Source organism: Emydura macquarii, unplaced genomic scaffold (assembly GCF_026122565.2).
Source record: "Emydura macquarii macquarii isolate MOO-44397 ecotype Brisbane River unplaced genomic scaffold, CSIRO-AGI_Emac_v2 contig_1483, whole genome shotgun sequence".
NCBI classification, from domain to species: Eukaryota; Metazoa; Chordata; order Testudines; family Chelidae; genus Emydura; species Emydura macquarii.
The window spans coordinates 23,187,185-23,204,456 of NW_027131620.1; the positions used below are offsets into that span (position 1 = coordinate 23,187,185).

At 44.2% G+C, this 17,272-nt stretch overlaps 1 protein-coding gene across 1 annotated transcript; it reads right to left on the reverse strand.

The window, feature by feature from the left end:
- Window positions 1–2,289: 2,289 nt before the first annotated feature.
- Window positions 2,290–14,270, reverse strand: ASIP (agouti signaling protein). The gene is made up of 3 exons (XM_067554662.1): window positions 14,102–14,270; window positions 3,430–3,491; window positions 2,290–2,466 (listed from the first exon to the last, which is right to left on the reverse strand). The coding sequence occupies exons 1-3, from the start codon at window positions 14,253–14,255 to the stop codon at window positions 2,290–2,292; spliced, it is 393 nt and encodes a 130-aa protein (XP_067410763.1). The 5' UTR covers window positions 14,256–14,270.
- Window positions 14,271–17,272: the final 3,002 nt, after the last annotated feature.

A 17,272-nucleotide genomic window follows, 5' to 3' on the forward strand; every position in this document is an offset into this window, starting at 1 on the left:
ATCTGAGCAATCCTCATTCAAGCAAATAATTCTGTTTTAATTAAGGGCACCACTCACTCAGGGAAGAGTTCACCCATGTGAGAGAGAATTGATAAGAGTGGAGGTCCAGTATAGGGATGCAGAGAACAGGGAACTAAGCATGTCTGAACCTGAGGGCCTGTCCATGTTGCATGGCTAGGTAGGGTGTGAAGATACTGCGTAGCAAGCTGATATGCTGTATTGTCACATATGGACCCTGCTGTGGTGCAATGGAAGTCCTAGAGTGTGACTTGGCTTACAACTACTTGAAAGCATGGTAAGACAAGCTGCACTTCAGGACTTTCACTGCACTATAGAAGTGTTCACACGGGACGTTACTGCATGGCAAGGTAGTGTGCTGTAGATTCACATCCTGGCTTGCTGCACAGTAACTTGCCGTGCGGAGATAGCCTTAGTAAAGGTTCTTAGTGAAGGGTCTATCAGGTTCTCATTTTGTCTGAGCACTACACTCGAGAAAAGCATTTCATTTGCACTGCACATTCCAAAATATCATATGACCATTAGTATGGTTGTAATGGCTATTTAGGACCTTTTCTGCTGTCCGTGGGAATACGATTTAAGGATATTATAGGTCAGATTGTGTGAACCTTATGTTGAGTAGGTCTATGGCAGAGTAAAGTACTCCTCAACCTGAGTAAGCATGTCATGATTTGGCCCAGTCAACCTGTATCTGGTGTGTGTTTTTTCTTGACTTCTTTTTTTCCATGATTAAAAGAAATTATGAACACTTTAATAGAATCCAACCTTGCAAGATTTATGGCAGTCAATAGGCAAAGGAATGCACACGGGGGGGGGGGGGGGGTCTGTCATTATTTAGCCTCTCCTTGGTTTTTCTTTTAATTTTAAGGAGGGTCAGAATTTATCATCTGCTCTATGTCAACATTTGGCTTGTGTCTTGAGCTTTGGGTTTTCAGTTGGGGTGGGAAAAGGAGGCAATCATTTATGAGCAAATGTTGCCATAATGGCTTCAGAGAGCATCTATATCTTTTGAGTCTTCTTAATTGCATAGAACATCTTGCAGCCCTCAGCTATATTTAGCAATTATCAGCGGGAAAAAAAAGTAACGTTACCCCGGTTTGGGTCTAGGCAGAGAATGGAGGCAGAGGACCCTCTCCGGGCTGCTGTCGTGTGCTTGGGGAAAGCTGTCATGGCAGGAAGGCTCTGAGATTTAGGAATGTTGAAGGGTCCTGCATTCTGATTTAGCAGACCAACAGACTGCTCATAGAAGCACTTCATGGGGCAGCCTTAGGAGCGTTAGTTGGGCCAGTGGTACCAGGAACAATGGTCCATTGATGACTGGCAGCGGTGGTGGGAGCAGGGAAAGGGTTGCAGAAGAGAGTCAAAGCAGTGGAGGACATACAGCCTACAGTCTGAGATGAGAGGGGGTGGAGATAGAGAGCTGGGATGGGGCGAAGACCACCCTCAACACTAAAACCAGCTTCCAGCCCTGCTCCCACTCTCCCTACTATGACATCTCAGATCTATACTTGGTGATTATGCTGCTGAGTGTCACCAGAAAAGACATGAAGCCTGGAAGGATCTCTAAGAACAAAAACTAAAGTAGTTCCCCTTATACCAAACTACTGATGGTAGATAAAAATCCCCAAGAGTCTTGGAACCCTGGAACTGGCTGTGCTGGTGCACAGTAGTGTCATACATCTGCCTAGCTGGGCAGATAGGGCCAAAACCACATTATATCCAGGCTATAGCCCTATTCTTTACTCCATGTATGGGGAAGGGGCTAACCTTAAAGCCTGCACTGATAGCATGGTATCCTGTTTCTAATATAACATGTGGTGCTGTCCCCACAGGTAAACCACATGATACTGTGGTAAACACTAGGTCCCCTGTTGTGTTAGTCAAACTTGTTTTAAGGTGGCCAGTTTCATACCGTAGATGGACACTGAAAACGTAGGGCATTCAGCCTGAGCCCTCCTCATACAAACCTGTGGTGAGATGTCACATTTCTGAAAGAAAGAGAAATTCTCCTTGAGATGGAACCTGCTCCCCTTCAGCTCTGTTGTAATTACTCTGTCAGCCCGTAAGCCTCCATCTCCCCATCCTCACACTCCCTGTAATGAATGACTTGATGAGGATAGTGTTCCTTCATTCAATTCTGGGGAACACAAAGCCTGCCAGACAGCTTCAAAAGCTTTCTACTTTGCTTGCAATAGGCATGCGACAAACAGGTTGAAACAAACATTGGAGCAAGTAATGACAGAGTTCCAGCACTGCATTCCTGGTTTTGGTTTAGCAGTTTGGGTTTGCGACTCGGCAGTAGCAGATGGTCTGAAAAAGCCGGCAGTGGCAGAAAGCGCAAACATCACAGCATGCCGGAGAGGGTGGCTTGCAATTTGCCCAGGTAGCCACACAATTAGCTGGGTGCGTGGGCCTGGGCCTGCGGGACTTTCTTGTGTGGGTCTTTTTCTGCAAGACAGAAATGAACATTTTTATTTACTCAACAGCAATCCAGGATTATGAATAAGTATCAATACAAGACTTGACCAAGAGAAATGTTGTCTTGAGATCACGAGATAATACCTAATAGTGGGGCCAGTACTGGACATTAGAATGGCCTCTCAAAAGAATTAGTGGAAGCCCCTAGCCCGCTATCCTGAGTGTATGTATCCTAAATGTACATAGGTTTTGATAAAGAAATCTAAATGTATGCTTCTTTTGATTGGTATTTTAGCTAATACCACTATTGTTGCATATTATAATACAGTATGGTCCAATGTATAATTCCATAAAAGGCAATGGAGTTAGAAAATACTTCAGACTGGCTCAGGAAAAAACGATCTAATTTAAGATTCTATGACATACGATTCCATAGAAGGCCATGCGGTTGAAAACCACCTTCCGACTGGCCCAACCAACAGGGCATGGTTCATTAAAACCTCCCAGAACCAGGATTTCTGCCTACTGACTTGTGTTGGTTGCTCAGGTAACCTGCTTTCTTCTTTTCTGTCTTTTTTCCTTTATATAGTTTTTTAAAGCTTTCTTGGACATCTCAGAAAGGAGGCTGCAGAACAACTGTGCCTTATACACATGTAACTAACTCTAAGGTTACATTTTCTCTTTCTGTTGCTAATATTTTGCTGATTTTTTGCCATGATTTAATTTCTTTAGAATGGTGCTAACTGCAAAAAAGAATATTTTTCTCTAAAAATCCTGAAAAAATATGAAATTCATTAACACGTCTCCTTTATTATGTGTTAATAAGTCTTTTTGCATTTGTTTAATTTACTTAAAATTGTATTAGTGGTTTTGTACAATCATTTAGAACTGGCAGGAGCTGTGGAAATCTGTTAAAAATATATGATGAGGAAAGGTATAGCATTATAATTACTGCCATAATAACTGTACAGTGTTAAGAGAATGGTCACACACCTTGGAAGATTTCTTCTCCTCTGCCTCTTTCCTGCTTACTTTCCGGGATGTTTTGGTTAATTCTTCAAAAAGAAATAAAACACAGCATGGAGTTAAGTCTGTATTTATTGTGAGGCATATGGGATTATTTTGTTTACATGCACAACACTTTTTGTGCTGATGCCTTTCCTAATAAGAAATAAAGCAGCCTCACTGCTTTGCAGCTCTACACTCAGAGCAGAGTGTTTGTAAACTCAGAAAGCCCTTCTGAAGGAACCATCCTTACATAAACATAGTGGGTGTGAGACCATGTCTACACTACAAACTTTGGTCGATGCAAGTTATGTTGGCATAATGGTGCCATAGTTAGTATAACGCTAATGCAAGTGAATTTTTTACTTTTTATGTCAGTGCAGCATGTACTCACCAGGAGTGTTCATCAATGAACAGTGCGGTGCACAGTGAGTATGTATCCCAGTGTGCAACCCACCATTGTTTGGTGCACGGTCTTTTGGGAAATTTTTGCAGTGCATGGTGGAGGAGAAATTAGTCATGCAGTGGTGACTAAGAGCTAGGGGTCAAGATCCCATCATGCAACTTTCTCCATCCCATAATGCCATCCATAGCTCATAATTTTCACACCTTTTTTAAAAGTCCCACAAACCTGTGCAGCATTTTTGCTGTCCACTATTTCTGACAGAAGCTTGGAGCCTGCACAGCTCTGTACTATTGTCATTGCAAACACAGGATGAATGGTCCCCCAGTATTTGCAGAGCCACAAGAAGAGAACCACAGCAATGGGGAATGTGACAATTTTGTGGAGGACAGATGGCTGTGGGACATAATGCAAACCAGTTCCAGTTTGTTGGTGGTGTTCATGGAGCAGCTGCACCAACAGATGGTGGTTTGCCACACCGGGCCTGAGAAATGAGAACTGTCTGGTGGGATTGCATCATTATGTAGCTTTGCGATGACAAGCAGTGGCTGCAGAACTTTTGGATGAGAAAGGCCACATTCCTGGAGGTGTGTGTCAGGCGCGCCTCAGCCCTGCAGCACAGGGACACCAGAATGAGAGCTACACTGGCAGTAGAGAAACGAGTGGCAATCACACTGTGAAAGCTAGCTGGCAACACAAAGTGTGGGCTGTTGTCATGCAAGTGTGTAGGGCATTAACCAGGATTGTGGACTCTCTGTAATGTGCAGGACACAGTGCATGGATTTGCAGCAATGGGGTTCTCAACTGCAGTGGGGTGATAGATGGCACGCACATCCCAATTTTGTCCCCAGCCCACCTTGCACGTCAGCAGAAAGTGTTACTTTTCTATGGTTATGCAACTATTGGTGGATCACTGAGATGCTTCCCCAATGTCAGTGTGAGCTGGGCACGGAAGGTGCATAACACTTGCATTTTTAAGAACACAGGGCTGTTCAGAAAGGTGCACGGACATTCTTTCCAGACTGACGGATTACCATTGGTGATATTGAAATGCCTGTAGTGATTGTAGGAGATCTAGCCTATCTTTTGCTCCCAGGGCTCATGAAGTTGTACACTGGCCGGCTCGACAGCACCTAAGAAGCATTCAACTGCCGGCTTGGCAGGTGCAGAATGACAGTTGCTTTCGGTAGCTTGAAGGGACACTGGTGGTGTTTACTGACAAGATTGGATCTCAGTGAGAAAAATTTCCCAATGGCTTCAGGTGCCAGTTGTGTCCTGCATAATATCTGCGAGGCAAAGCGGGAAAAGTTGCCCCCGGGGTGGAGGGCAGAGGTGAGTGTCTTTCTGCTGACTTGGAACAGACAGAGGTCAGTGTGGAGCTATGCAGTTTAGGGAAGTCTTGGAAGAGCACTTTAACAGTCAGGTGGTGTGTTGGACTGTGCTCTACCTGGCCCTGAAGCTTGAGGGCCTATTAGAAATTGTGTGGTGCTTGGTCTACATTTATGATTATAACACTGTCTGTTAATGCAGCTGTTCATTTTGTGGTGCTTGCTGCACATTTATAATTATTGCCCTGTTTGTCACTGACACTATGAGTTTTGTTGCCCTATACAATAATGAATAGTGGGTGCTTTCAGTACCCTGAAGCATTCTGCAGCATATGTGGCGAAGTAATAGTGATGAATTAATTTCCAAAAAATATAATTTTATTGAGTACTAAAAGCAGTGCAAAAATATGTTCAGTTTAAAAGCAAATACAATAAAAACTTGTGAAATAAATTAAGGGAACAGAACTTAGCAAGGGAAAAGAACATTCTTGGCACTTTCAGTCCATGTGTGCTACACACACAGCATCTGTGGCTCTCACAGGCCAGTGTATGTAAAATTGTGATTGTCCTTACTGTCCCCTGGCATGCAGTAGTAGGGACAGGGATGTGGCTATGACGAATATTGGTGGGTGTGGGGAGATGCTACAGTGGAGTTCTTGATTGACAGAAAAGGGAGGGGAGCCTGTGCTTATTGAACTTGCAGGTCAACAAAAGTCTGCAACATCTGTATTTGCTGCTGGAGAAGCCCCATTATGTCCTGGTGCATCTCCCTCTCCTTTTCCTTGTGGGCACTCTTTGGCCTTGCTCCTGCCCACTCTTCCCTTCTCCAAAGTGTCTGAATTATTCATCCTCCAGGCCCTCTCTTCACAGTCTGATGCAGCACTGGCTTGCAGGATCTCAGAGAACATATCTTGCCTGGGTCCTCTTCTTACTCTTCTGTATCATGGTCAGGCATTCCATGGGTGTGGAGGGGGGAACTTGTCAAGGCCACAATGGCAGCAGCTGCCGATAAAACACACGGAGGTACCATTGTGTTTATAATCACAACGGAAAGCAAAAGTCAAGTTTCAGAACTCCCATTGCTTGCTCCCCTAAAGTTTTAAACAAGACATGCTTATTGATACTTCAGCCCTGGAGCGCCGCTGCGCAGTATTGCTCTACAGCCCGGCATGGGTGTGAGGGAATGAGGAAGGAACAGTAACATTTTAACCCCTATTTCCGTGGGTACAAGTGCAGGGCGTGGCACTGAGCACTGGCACCATTTTCCACAGACGGTGATGATCTTAGCTGGTATCTTCCTCTTGAAGGTAACATAGAGAGCAGAGCTGTTGTTGGCATCTCACCTGGCCCAGATGTCACTAGCCTGTGTATTGCAATGGTGACTGCCTGCCATATGCAGCACCTGACTCCTGCCTTTGGGGAGGTTGGGCATGGGAGGGCACTGGCACTCGGCCCATGGCCCCTCCTCTGAGGCACCCTGCCCACACTCCACCTGCGCTCCGCCCAGGCCCCCTCTTGCTTTGCTCCCTGTCTACCCACCCCCGTATTTCTTCCACTTGGTGGGAATTCAGTGGGCCATGCTGGCTGCTGGCAGCGGTGGGTGGGTGCTCCCCCGACAGCTACTCAGTGCTGCAGTGACCACTGCTCTGCCCCCAGCATTGCTGTCTTGGGCTGGATGCCCTGGGCTGCTCTGCCATATTAGAGGTCCCGCTTCGCTCCCACAGTTCTGCAACCAACTTCCCAGCAGCTGGGCAAGTTCCCCGCCTCCCCTGGCCTACAGTGAGGTAGGGAGGTGGCACTCTCATGCTGGGATGGATCACCTGCTCCGTGCTCTCAACCTCCTCCCTGACTGCAGCACAACTCTGGGACTGAGATCCCTTATACCTGCAAGCCTCTTATACATGCCACCTGGGGTGAAGTTGCCATGGACTGGTGTGGGAAAGTGTCCTATCGCAGAGGAAGAAATAAGGCTGCCACCCCTAGAAACCTTCAGGAGAGGATTGCAGTGTATGTCTGAGAAAGTTTCATCGAAATCTCTCAGGAGGATTCAAGGGACATCCTTGTGTACATAAACAAACTGCTCCGCATGGCCCCCCCCCTCCGACAGGGGAATGAAAAGCGGGTATCAACTCTACTTCTGCTTATTTGACCGCTACCTCTTCTAGGACATGTAAATTAATGAGAAGTAGATACCTGTGTTCTGGTAAGCTGAAGACGGGCACCATCTGTACATTTAAACATTGTTGTGGAAAATACACACGCTTCCCTGAGATTCCTTCCCCTTCCTTGGGCTTGCCTGTGCTTGGTTGCCAGGACTGGCTAGTCTGTGGTGGAGTCTCAAACAGGTCCTGGCTCATGACATAGGTGGACCCTGCCCCACCCCTCTGTCACATGTCCATCACCTTCTTCTTTCTCCTCCTCCACACTGTTCAGAGCAGGGATCTGTGTCTTGGGCTCCTTGGAGGTATCCATGATGCTCTGAGTGGGTTGTGGGGTCTCCGTCAAGTATGGCATGCAGTTCATTGTAGAAGCAGCAGATCTGTGGCTTGGCACCAAATCAGCTGTTGGCATCAGACCGGCCATTGGCCTCCCAGCATGCCTGCTGCAGTTCCTTCGCTTTCATGTGGCATTGCTGCTGATGCCTGTCGTACCCCCTTGCCTGCATTCCCTGATGCATTTCTGCTTGCAGTTGTCCACATTTCTACAACAGGTCTTTAGCTATGCCTGCACAGTCTCTTCTCTCCACAGGCCCAGGAGATCCAATATGTCCTATCTACTCCAGGCAGGAGCATGTCTAGAGCATGTAACTGGCATGATAGGTTAGGCAGTTGCATGCAACAAGAGAGAACTGCACGTTGTGCTTGCCAGGCCGGGCCATCAGGAAAAGACACTTCACAACCATGTGAGATTTTCAAAGGGGGGGGTTAAGGCTTCTGGTCTCCATGACCCCTGGACAGTGGAGTACACAATTGTGACCAAAGCGGTCAATGTCAGGCATTTTGGGACAGCTGCTGGAGGACTGTTAGGATCAACATAACATAGGATCATCACGCAGTGTCTGCACAAACACTGCATCCACCACAGTACATCAACCTGGCTCAACACCACTTAGGGAGGTGGTGTTACTGCATCACCATAATGGGGCACTTACAATGGTAGGAGACAAATTTGAGTGTCAACACATGCACAGCTAGGCTGACACAAGATGATTTACGTTGACTTAATTTTGTGGGAATCAAGAGGGAGGGTGCATAAGAGAAGGGGGGAAGCAGGGCAGGAGCTGGGGTGTGGAAATGGGGTAGGAGCTGAAGTGGATAGAAGAAGAAAGGGAGTGGGGGAGGAGCTTAGTTTGGGATTGTATAAGAGGAGGAGGCAGAGGATGGGAGGTAGATAGGAACCCAGGGGGACAGGGACAGGTTGAGAACAGTCTACAACAAGTACAGAACACTCTCCCTCCAGAACCTGGAATTGAACCCAGGAGCCCTGACTCTCTACAATCCTCTACTGCCAGCACGTAGCTGGGGAACATATTGGCAAAGTGTGTGTCTCATCGCCCGTTAGTGGCATGGGCCACACAAAACAGCTTATTACTGTTAACAGCTACTCCATTAGCTCTAGTGGTGGATGTTTATGCTTATGCTTTGGATCCAAAGGTCTGAACCCTGTTGATGACCAAAGTTGATGGTCAATATGGTTCCACATGATAGAATTTTTTCAGTTTTAAAAAAATTAATTAATTAATTAGGAAATTACATCCCCAAACAATGTTAAAATAGCCAAGTGAAGCACTCAGAAGTTAGGAATTGCCAGACTTAAGACTGCCCGTGCAACCTTAATTTGGCCCCTTCTGCATATGCATTGTGATAGCTGTTAATTGTGTGCTCACACGCTATTTTTCCATGGGCCACGTTTCTTATTCAGTGCACAGAATGGACCTGCTCTGGGAATGAATAAGAGCTGTGTAGTGAAGGAGACTGTTGCCTGCAGGACTCTTTTTGTTCCTTTGAAGTTGGAAGGCGTGTTGCGAATGAGGCAGAGAACTGCAGAAAGAGAGAGGATGGTTTTGTGGTTTAGGCTGTTAAATGCTGCCCCCGAGAACTGGATTCTATCCCTGCCTCTGCCACAGTTCCCATGTGACGCTGGCAAGTCTTTTAAACACAACTTTTCACAGATGGCCACTAATTGTGCGTTCACCTTTTCTAGATGTCCATCTTGAGACAGGCATAATTTTTTTGGGCCCAGTACAAAGTTGTAACACGGGCTGCCTCCCACAGACATACCACAATCCCTCGTACCATACATACGATCTCATGAGTCATGAAATTTTTTTTCCTCATGGTAATGGGGGTTGCAGCCTGGGCTGGGCCCTCCAGGGCCTCCAGGCCCTGGTAAAGTGTACCCTTTTTCCCCCCATGTGGGGGCCCTGCACCTAGGGCCAGATTTGCAGATGGACTGAGCACTCACAACTGCAAATGATGTTGCCTGGAGTTACGGTGTGAACATAAAAGATATTAAACTGCTCAGCACTCTGAAATTCAAGTTGTGTCTCAAGTTGGGCACCCAGAATTAGTGGACATTATTGACAAGTTTGTCTTTAATTACCAAGAGGAAATGAATAATTTTGTATTTGGGTCAGAGTTTGGATTGTGTGAGTACACACATGAGTGAGAACGATAAAAAATATTAAATAAATACTCATTCACTGAATGAGGCCAGGGACCTGTGGAAAAAAATAGCACAAGATCAGGTGATTAACGGCTGTAATGTGCCAAAGGGGAGCAAATTAAGGTCGCACAGGCAATCTTATGTCCAGTATTTTCTAATTTATGAGTGCCTGGCTTTGCAACCTCAGTGTTCTTATAGTGTAATTTTCTTAGATGTAATATACAAATGTTGCCTAATACTCACTGGATACCTCCAGCCATTTCAACCTCTTAAGCTGGATCTCTTGCTGATACTAATTTCTGCTCTGTTTATCTCTTCTGTAATCCATGCTCCCATAGTGCTGCTTCAAATAACCCACAAAGGGAAGCTTGTTTGGGAGTTGACAAGAGTTATAAACTACTCCATGAATGATTAACAGGCTTTCTGATCTGGTTTTGAAAATGAGAGCCACCTAGTGGAAACAAGCCTGAATCACAGACAAAGCTAACTAATGTCTAACCTCACCCTACCCTCCCATGGTAGCAGCTGTATCCTCCAGAAGTGATGCTATAAGCTGCCATTGTAAAGGGAGAAGGTAAAACTGTTTTAGCATCACAATGAATTGTTATTAATTATCACACCTATAACTGTAGTGCCAGAGACCCCAATCAAGACTGTGGCTTCGATGTGCTACATGTTGTACAAATACAGAGGTTAATGTAGTTATATTTTCAAAATAAACTACTGGACACTTTTACAACATCGTATTTTAGGGTTATGAAATATTACTACAATGAGCAAAAGTGCATTGTTTTGCTTTAAATACATGCTGGTGTTGCTACTGCCCATTCTGATTTAATAGCAAATATGACAAATGTGGACATATTTGTTAGAGTGGAGGATTTTTTCCAGTTTCTGAATACGTTTATCATGAAACACTGAACAAGTGTTATTAACGTTCATTCTGAGAAAACAAACAGCTCTGATATCATCTATGCCCATTTGACTTTTCTCTACTCTCAAATCAGTGTTCACACTAGTTCCACTGGAATGTCTGTTCCTTGTAAGCTCATGAAATGAAAATCTGGGACATGTGAGGCCTCCTGAAAAATTAATCATATGAAAAACTATGACTGTCCTAGTAAAGTGAGGATGTATACTGTCTGTGAGAGGTAACTGCTGCCCTTGCTTTAAAGATATAGGTGATCAAGTATGACCTAATCATCATTAACCAAGTCCAACCCTGCTTATCTTGAGAGATGTGATTTGATCCCAGTTCAAACTAGTAGGGACTGCAGGCCAGTTGTGAAAACCCTATATTGCTTGTTGACTGCAACCTCCATAATCAAATCTATTTTGTAATTTTCCTACTGTAATTGAATTAAGATTTGTGAACAGTGGACCAGTTAAAAACGTTTTTATTAACCCACGATGGCCATAGAATAATTTTAAACAATTTGCTTTGATGTTTCAACAACCTTGTATTGTAATGTTGAGCTCCTATACATTGAATTTAAGTGCCTTCGGAATGTTGTTTCATGTTTTCTGTGTCTCTTTTAAATGTAAGGTGATATGAGCATGAAGCTAAGGATAGAAGAGTTGTGCTGTATAGAGCAGAGAGCATAAATAATAGATAATGAATTTATACCATTCTGCTCAGTGTGTATCCAACCAGAAGCGACATGGCTTGTACCAGGGAAGTGGGACTGAGTTACTGAAGGCAGAAGCTTCATCAGAAACATTGAAATTGGGTATTAGAACCATCTGATGATTGGGAGAAATTTTGTCCATTCCCCCCAAATAATAGACAATAACCCAAGCTCTCCTCAGAGAAAAACATGCAACAGTGTATTTTTCAACCGGATTGCTGATGTTAGTATTCCGACAGGGAAAAGGTGATTAGTTCCCCAAATACAGGAACAACACATATATTAGCCATTTTACACTGGCGTCTCATCACATCTCACAACCGAATACAGCTGTGTAGCTGACTGTCTTGCCAAGTGAGAGAAGCAGCTGGAGTCGCTGTTCATGGTCACTTGATTAACTTCCCTTCAGATTTCTTTACAATTGATGTTTTGTATGTAAATGACATGATAGTGGACAGGGGCCAGTTTGAAAGCCCTGGGAATGATACCTTCTAATTGCTCAGTACATTTGTATAACTAATACTAATAATTAATATCAACTTATGTATGTTTAGTACCTTTCAGTGGGTAGCTTAAACATTTTATAGGTGTTGCAGGCCGATGAAACTCTCTGGCTCCCTCTGCTGTTGCCTACACGTATCACACACTTCATTGCTTAACTAGGCTGAGAGGTAAGCCAGGCGGGCCCTTCACCCCCACTCTGGTCTGATGCTCCCAGACAGGCCCCTTATGCCTGTATGCTGGCCAACCTCCCACAGCTGGGACTCTTGTTTTGCCTCCCCCACCCCCTCACTCCAGCCATTCTCCCCCTTGTTTCCCCACTGTAGGATCACCCAGTTAGGTCTTTCGATTTCAACTGCAGCCAGAGTCCCTGTTCAGCGAGGCCTCCATTTGTGCTTTAAGAGTTGGGGTAATACAGAGCTCAGCCTACAAGAGCAATGACATGTGCAGCCCTCTAATTATCATCATTAGGGTTCACCTGTGAGGCAGACATTATTATTCCCAGTTTACAGACAGAGAAGTGGTGAGGTTAAGTAACTTGCTCATGGTCACAGAAGCAGTCAGTGGCAGAGCCAGAACAGAATCCTGAGCTCCAGACTCCCAGCCCTTTACTGCATCAATCATCACTTGCTCACTCTTCTGTATTGCACAGCAGCAGGTTAAGCTCCTCAAATGCTGCCCTTCCAATGTGCCTCAATCCTGACCTAAGAGGACCCAATTCCCCATTGCCCAGTACCCTTTGTAGTAATTTACACTGGTGCATAGTGAGTGAATCCACCACATCCCTTGGTGTTTCAGGTACAGGGCAATAGAGAATCTGGCCCTTGTCTTTGAGTGCCTGTGCTGATAGAGAAGGGGCAGATGTACATGTGACCAAGCAAAGAAAGGCATATGTTTCTTAGACCCTTTGAGCGGCATATCACCTGAGAATAGCCCTTTAAGAGCATCTTACTAGTAGAGATACTGTTTAATGGAGATATTTAAAGTAGATTACATATCCACATTTTCTATGTGGGGAAAAGTTCAGCTGAAAGATACCTACTTAGCTGTCACCACAGTGCCTGTTTTTGTAGACTTTGACCTGGTCTGTGCTAGAAAATTAGGTCGGTTTAACTATGTCAGTCAGGGGTATAAAAAATCCACACACCCCCAGAGTGGCATTGTTAAGCCGATCTAACTCCCTGAGTAGATAGCTCTCGGTTAATGGAAGAATTCTTCTGTTGACATAGCTACTGTTTCTTGGGTGATGGATTACCTATGCTGACGGTAGAACTCTTCCTACCGGTATGGGTATTGTCTTCACCAGAGATCCCCAAATTGTGCGGTATGGCCCTTTAGGGGGGCATGGAGGAACATTCAGGAGGGCACTATGAGGCCCAGGCCAGCCTGCATGAGGGGGTGGGGAGGGAGCACCACCCAGCCCTCCTCTGCCCCCAACTGCAGCCCCGGCCTCAGCCCCTGGCACCTGGCCATGGCTCCGCTCCCAGCCGTGGCCCCAGCCTTGTCCCCAGTCTAAGTCTGAGGCCTGGCCACAGTTCTACTTCTGGCCTTGCTCCCGGCTCCAGACCCGCCCCCAATTGCAGCCCCAGCCACAGCTCTGGACTTGCCCCCAACCGTGGCCCTGGCTCCCAGGGGGGCATGAGGTAAAAAGTTTGGGTACCACTGAATAGAATAGCAAAATTCCCATTGCCTTCCATGGTGCAGGGTCAGGCCCCAAAAGCATGCATTTTATGCATCTTTATTTTCAAATCTTAATAAAAATTAAGAAAAAACAATAATTTCCATATCAGCAGAAAGACATTTTGGTTTAAAAACTTAAAATAATCAAAATAATATTCCTCTGTGACAGGAAGCTGCCGTGAAGTGATTGTGTGGTGATAGGAATGTCTGACATGTCCCATTGATTTTGTAAGCTGAGAGACCTGCCTGTGCTGTGATCTCATGGCTGGTATTTGCAGCTGTATTTTACAGCATTTCCTTATTCCCAGAAATCCCATATGTGTGGCAATACATCTAGGCTAGGTGAGAAAGTTACTTTGTAGTCATATGTCAACATACACCCCATCCTCTTAATTTATAACCACACTGCTTTCTGCAAAGGTCTTCAGCTTGCCACCAAATGGCATTTTACTAACCTACTATAGCGATGGATGGGAGATCTAGGAGTTTCATTTTGTTGCTGGTTGCCAGATTGGTGTCTCTGTTCTCCTCAAAGATCATGTGTGAATAGGCAGTTGAAAGCAAAACATAGCAGAGGAGTAAACCAAGGAAGAGGTTCTTATCTTCCATCCTGAGGAGAAAAGAAATTGTGCTTTCATGAACACCAAAATCAGTCACAAATTATAGAGGGGTGAGGGGGCGGAGAAGAGCATAGAAATGGTTTACTATGGGGTGATACAGGTTCACAGACAAAATAGCCTTTAATTTCACAGTATTACTGTGTTTAATACCTTCATAGAGTAAAATGTTGGGAAGAGTTAAGTTAAATCATACCATATGTTCTGCAGTGAGTTTGCAGTCAAATAACTGCTACAAAATTACATCTGGAAATTGGATAATATCTAACACCTGTTGGGGATGGTCTAGATTATATTTAGTCCTGCTTCAAGGCAGGGGACTGGACTAGATGACCTATCGAGGTCCCTTCTGGTCCTACATTTCTATAGCACCTTTCATCCCAAAACGATCCAACAGCCAAATGGGAATCACTTAATCCGCACTTGAAATGCTGCCACCTCTGGGGTGAAGTGATGCAGCTACTCAGCAGCAAGACAACCACACTACACAACAGTTGTGGATAAGAAATGAAGAATAGGTTAGCCAATTGGAAGTGCAAAGGGAACTTCATGACACGAATGGTTATAACCCACTGGCATTTGGCCAGAACTAAGGGTATGTCTTCACTGACGACTGCCACCGAATTTCTCAGTAAGTATAAACCAGTCCTAAGTCTAGTCTAGCACCTCTTGCTATTGCAAAAGGGTTACTAGACTATGAATCAACCACAAGTGTTCAGGACTTCAGCTTCACGTCTTATCTGAAAGGCATGCATTGCACTCTGTAACATCACAATAAGCTAGATTCATGTTTGACATCCCACATCCCAGTTAAGTTCCTTCAGCAGTTCTGACATTTCTTTTTTTGGGCAGCTGGCCCTAGTGAAGTGGAAGGCTGGTTTTATTTTTAATGTGAATTAGTTTTGTGCTGTGTCAGAGCAGTTGGAGTCCCATGTTGGAGACGCTGCCAACATATTCATTGATGGCTGTGTCTGCCAGCATAAAATTCAGAGGAACAAAAAGAGTGAGGCCAACCTTCTCTTGTGATTTGGTTGTAGTAAGCTCAGTTGATTGTATCAATAGGGGGACAAAGGAGGCAGAAGTTATGGTTTAAAGAAGAAAAAAGGTTTCCCCATTATGTCAACCTTAGCTAAAATTACTGAGTGTGCTTTGCACTTTCATTTATTAACTCAGCTGACATTATTTATTTATTAACTCATTTATTATCATTTATCATTTATTAACTCAGCTACTTTGGGAAACATCCATAATAGTGTTCCTAGTGCCCAAGTGCTTGGCCTGTCTTTAAATCATACTGTTATATGGTGCCAAATCATTTAGTAACATCAGCATTAAAAGACTTGACAAAAGTTCATTCAACAGGAGCCCTTAATTTCACCACAAATGTTTTATTATAAATCAGAATACGTTGTGTCCATAGAAAAACATGAATTATGAACACAAAGGGCCAACTCTTCCAATGTATATGGAGGGTTTTGTGGTAATGGATCTCCAGGCATTGCTATATTATTATTATGCTATTTATTTAGTACAGATTGAAGATGGTATATTTGGCCTCATTAGTTATTGCACAGATCCTGAGACAGCAAACACAAACATATGTAACTTTACGCAATTGAAATTCACCTGTATAAAGTTAAGCAGTTAAAAATTAGATGGTAAAATCGTTGGTGTTAAGTGACCTTGTCTTACTACATGTTTGTTTATCAGCAAGCACAAAAGGTTCTTGAAACTGATTGAGGCTTCTGCCACAATATAAATAGTAATATTATATTATATGTCATACAGATATAATAAAATTAATTAAAATAAATTAATCACTTAGGGCAAGCCTTAAAATTTTTACATATGTGATTAATTTCAAGCAATGAGTAATCCCACTGAAGTTCAAGTGCTTAAAGTTAAGCATGTGTGTATGTGTTTGCAGGGTCTGAGTACTACAGAGTACAAAAGGTGTGCCTAGCACTGTCCAAAACAAAGAAGTTTATATTTGCGAAGAAGTGCCTCCTGTTTCGATCTGCAAAATTGCATATGGGTACTGGTGCCTGCGTTTTGGAAGTGCAAACACATGTGTGCATGTTTTAAAATGTCTAGACCTTGTATGTGTGCACTTTAAGCAGTGTGACACCTGAGTATACTCCAGTCTTAGAATTTTACATCAGCAAAACCCAATAGTCCGGTGGGTTTGCAGATGTAAATTCTAACACTTGTGCATACACAGATTTGAGACTGTGAAACGTACACACAGGTGTTAGGAATTTTGAGTATTCATACAGCTGTTTCCAGGACTGCCAAAATGCTATTGCAACTATTTGTGCATGCACCCAGGAGGGATGGAGGCCTATCTGAAAAATGTAGCCACCGTGTAAACAGAATACTGCTTTAAGGAGCTAACAGTGTAAATGGGACATATACAGTACAAACAACAAGAGGAGGAGGCATGGCAGTGGCAGGAGGCATTTATCGTTGATCAGCAGAAGATGAGATAAAAGAAGTGTGTGATCCTGAGAGGTTGTGAGTACCCATACCACTCCCATTGTGTCCTAGCTTAAAGTCCTTGCTCAGTTTCTCACCCCCTTTGGAAAGCTGAAAGACTTTCTATTGTTTAATGGTGTGCAGTCCTCATGTTCTTTCTGGATCTGATCCAAAGCCTGCATAAGCAGTGCTGCTAGCTCAATAAAGCAGAGGATGTCCTAATGATGGAGAAACTTGCTGCCCTAAAGAAGGGAAATATCCCTATTATCTTGCTATCCAGTGACCATTCATTGTTTTTATTGAGGCTAGTATATGCCTCAAAACCAGGAAGCTTTGAGTCCTAGTAAGAATAGGTATTGTTTTGCTACAACTTTTGTTTTTGTTTGTATGGGCCCAGTCCTGCAAGGTGCTAAGCACTCTAACCCCACTCCAGCAAAGCACTGTTGATGTCAAAGAGGCAATTGAGATGTTGAAAAATAAGCAGGTACTTTAAGTACTTTGTAGATGGGTACTGGAGTGCTCAGCACCTTGCAG